Genomic DNA, 3,865 nt, shown 5'->3' with positions numbered 1-3,865 from the left:
ATGAGCCACTTCATGTTTATGGGGTATTCATTCCTCGTCCATTCTTTTTTTTTTTTAAATGAAAAGCTCCGCTCCTGTACATGGGTGTTTCATACGAGTCATTGTTTTGGCTTCCATACCCAAGATTCTGCAGGTGATGACTGCTTGACTTTGAAGCAACGCGATGAAAATAAAAATGGAGGAATGGGTTTCAGCATTAGAGGTATATCTGGCTTAAACTGTGATTGATATATTGCAAGTGTTGGGTCGGCCAGCAAGCATCGATGAGAAATCTGTTAGAACCCCATCTGTAGTGGATGTTGGCTCAGGTACATGCATTCTTTTCCACTTTTTGTGTCCAAGTTGGTACCAGAAGACTACATGCCGAGGATGCATGTAAGCTAGCAATTCAGAGAAAATGGTTTTCATGTTATAGTACAAGGTCCGCGAGATGTGGGAGATGAAGCTTCATATATACATGGTTTCCAATGCCAATGGAGACGCAAATCCTTTGCTTGGGGTTTCTGAAAAGCCTGGTGAAAAACGAGATGCTGATTGCAGCTCCTTGCATGGCCATGCATGGCACCCACCATGTCCTTCTCTCTACACCACATAATTTTCACACTCCACCCTACCCATACCTTATTTCTCTCACCATGCATGCCTGTTCCATACTCACCATACCCTTCACTCATAACTCCATCCCGCTATGCATGAAAATACCCTACCCATATTACCACTCTTCATCTCTCTACACCACATGTCATTTTTCAACCACCCTTGACCCGTTCCCTCCACCTTTGCATGGCAACATATGGTCATGCATGGCCACATTACATCTACTTCGTGCCCATACCCGTTCCATGTCCACATTCTCCTTTAAATCTCTATGCCCATTGTCATCCACTATACCCATCAAGCCATCCCACTAAACCCATTTTCCTATTTCTTCATATCTATATCCCATACTCTCTATGCCTATTGCCATTTCTTTTCAAACCCCATCATACTCATCCTCCATGTCAACTACCCTTCCATCCTTGCACCCAAATCTCACTACATGACCACTCATAATTCCCTCAAAGTCTCTCAAAACCCTAGCTCCTGCTCTCTGCTTTGGAGGCGCTTCTGCAGATCTCTGCGGCCTTGTTTGGCGAAGATGGTGAGGGTTAGTATCCTGAATGATGCTCTCAGGAGTATGTACAATGCAGAGAAGCGTGGGAACCGACAGGTGATGATCAGACCTTCCTCAAAAGTGACCGTCAAATTTCTCATGTTTGCGCAGAAGCATGGTGGCATTGGAGAGTTCGAGTATGTTGGCAATCACAGGTTTGGGAAGGATTATTGTTGAACTGAATAGGAGACTAACAAATGTGGGGTTATCGGTCTTCATCTTGATAGGGGCGTCAAAGATGTTGAGCCATGGACTGCTAGGCTGCTCCCCTCAAGACAGTTTGGATATATGGTGCTAACTACTTCGGCTGGCATCATGGATCATGAAGAGGCTATGAGAAAAGAAGAGAAGCAGGGTTGCTGAGGTCCATGATTCATTTGAAAAGAAGAGAGCAAGCAGCAAACCATGCTTGTAATGGCATGTGAGAATATAAATCTTGGTGACATGTAGAGCAAACCTGAGGTTATTGATCTTCCGTACCCATGAACTAGACCACGACCTTTGATACTTTCTCATCGTCTCCATACCCATAGGATGTGATGATTGATGGGTATATTCCAAAATGAGACATTAAACGGGGCTTGCTTACCTGGGAATCAAAAGTCATTTGCACCAGTCGGAACACAGGAATCTCCGGCGGAGTCATTGACTGTTTGAACTCCGACGCTCTCTCCTCCGGCGACCTAGTTCTTTGTTCTATTGATTGTGATCAACTTGAGTTGATCTGTTGAACTTTGGAGTCCGTTTCTCATGAAAAACCCATCAGCTATGCTTATTCTGGACTGGTTTTATGGCGTTCTCGCCTCCATCGGCTTGTGACAGAAGGAGTCCAAGATCTTGTTTCTAAGTTTCGATAATGCTGGAAAAACGACGTTGCTTCACATGTTAAAGGATGAGAGATTGGTTCAGTATCAGTCGACTCAGTATCCGACATCGGAAGAATTGAGTATTGGGAAAATCAAATTCAAGGTCTTTGATTTGGGAGGGCATCAGATTGCTCGCGGAGTCTGGAAGGATTACTATGTCAAAGTGGATGCTGTAGTGTACCTGGTGGTTGCCTATGATAAGGAGAGGTTTGCAGAATCCAAGAAAGAATTGGGTGCACTGCTCTCTGATGAAGTCCTGGCCAATGTCCCATTCCTTGTGTTGGGAAACAAGGTTGACATACCACATGCTGCATTCTGAGGATGAATTACGCTATCACCTTGGTCCGACCAAACTTCACCATTGGGAAGGGGAAGGTGAACCTTGCAGACTCATATGTCCCCCTCCCTTGAAGTATTTATGTGCTGCAAAATGGGCTATGGTGATAGGTTCAAGTGGCTCTCTCAATATATCAAGTGGGGTAACATCCAAAAAGATGTATTACCAGACCTGCCTTTCCTTAGCATCCTTCCTCCTATGCATCCATATTCCCAGCCCGGTCTTCCTATGGGACACTTTGCTAACATGATTGGCTACCCCTTTTACCAATAGAGTAATCCCACATGCACCCCTGGGGACCAACTCTTGTATGATTTGCATGGCCCTATTGGAGCTACGTGTCATTTGTTTAAAAAAAAAATAAAAAATATATATTTTTTTAAATCCTCCAGATTTTACTTATCTATTTATTAATATATTTTATGTTTTATTTTTGAATAATTTCAACTCTCCAAAGCTTTCATCCTTAGAGTTTTTAGGACTCAAAATCCCATTTCTAATAAAACTTGGTTGCCATTTTCTCTTCGGCAAGCCACTTTTGAATTTTCTATGTTTTTTTTTTAAATGTTTTGAAATAAGTGTGAATTTATTTTCGTAATTCTTAATTATAGAATTTACAAAATTAATTCACTCAAAAATAAAACGGGCTTTGGTGGGGCCCCACATCAAATAAATTTTCATCAAAATAAAAGTGAATTTGAAATAATACCATGCATGATATTGGTGCTTCTTTATCTGATTGGTGATATGAGTGATATACTTTGTGTTCATTACTATGCACTAATCCCATTTTGTGATAGCGTTTTGCTGTTTGCCGACCAGGTACGCATCCACTTCCACTTCAGTTATCCTCTATTGCATATTCTGATACTCATATGTGCATGATTGATTTGGGTATTCATTGATTTTCTCATTGATTGTCATGTCAACTTCATTTTATTAGTAGAGACCCGACTTTAGGGACTTAGAGGGGTGCTACGGTCTTTACCGTACCTTTCCGATAAGTAACCTGACCCCCGAACCCAATCCGGTTTTTCACAGACCGCCTTTTCCAAAATAAGGAGTCACACTTAGGGTTTTTCTTTCTTATTTTGTTTACCCTTTAAAAATAAAGCAAAAATAAGTGGTGACTCCAATTCATTTTCAAATAATCAATAAAAATCAATTTTTCAAAATAAAAATCGAGCTCGCCTTCGAGTGGGAAACGCATTGAGCCGAAATACGGGGTCCACACATAATATTATTTTATTTCCTCTACTCATATCTTTTTGTTGTTTTTGAATCATGTGGTTTATCCTATATGACTCAGACTCCATGTCACTCAGGAGACACCACTTCCTCCCTGTATTTTCAATCACTCTTGCCACATTGAGGGCAATGTTCAACTTGGTTGGGGGGAAGAGAGTTGAGGAAGGAAGTTTTGCTATAAATGCTAAGTTATTTGATAATTTAGTTGCTTATTGCTTAATTTTTTAAGTTTTTAAATTTTAATTTTAAACTTTAAATTTT

General features: G+C 40.9%; 1 protein-coding gene and 1 pseudogene across 1 annotated transcript; both read left to right on the top strand.

Moving 5' to 3' along the window:
* Positions 1-1,075: 1,075 nt before the first annotated feature.
* LOC117909776 (40S ribosomal protein S15a-like) lies at positions 1,076-1,534 on the top strand. The gene is given in 1 exon segment (XM_034823827.1): positions 1,076-1,534. A coding segment is annotated over 1 exon segment (378 nt). The 5' UTR covers positions 1,076-1,138; the 3' UTR covers positions 1,517-1,534.
* A 387-nt stretch (positions 1,535-1,921) lies between these two features.
* LOC117909772 lies at positions 1,922-2,629 on the top strand (annotated as a pseudogene).
* Positions 2,630-3,865: the final 1,236 nt, after the last annotated feature.

Source organism: Vitis riparia, unplaced genomic scaffold (assembly GCF_004353265.1).
Source record: "Vitis riparia cultivar Riparia Gloire de Montpellier isolate 1030 unplaced genomic scaffold, EGFV_Vit.rip_1.0 scaffold345_pilon_pilon, whole genome shotgun sequence".
Classification (NCBI taxonomy): Eukaryota; Viridiplantae; Streptophyta; class Magnoliopsida; order Vitales; family Vitaceae; genus Vitis; species Vitis riparia.
This window is presented reverse-complemented; position numbering and strand designations above follow the sequence as displayed.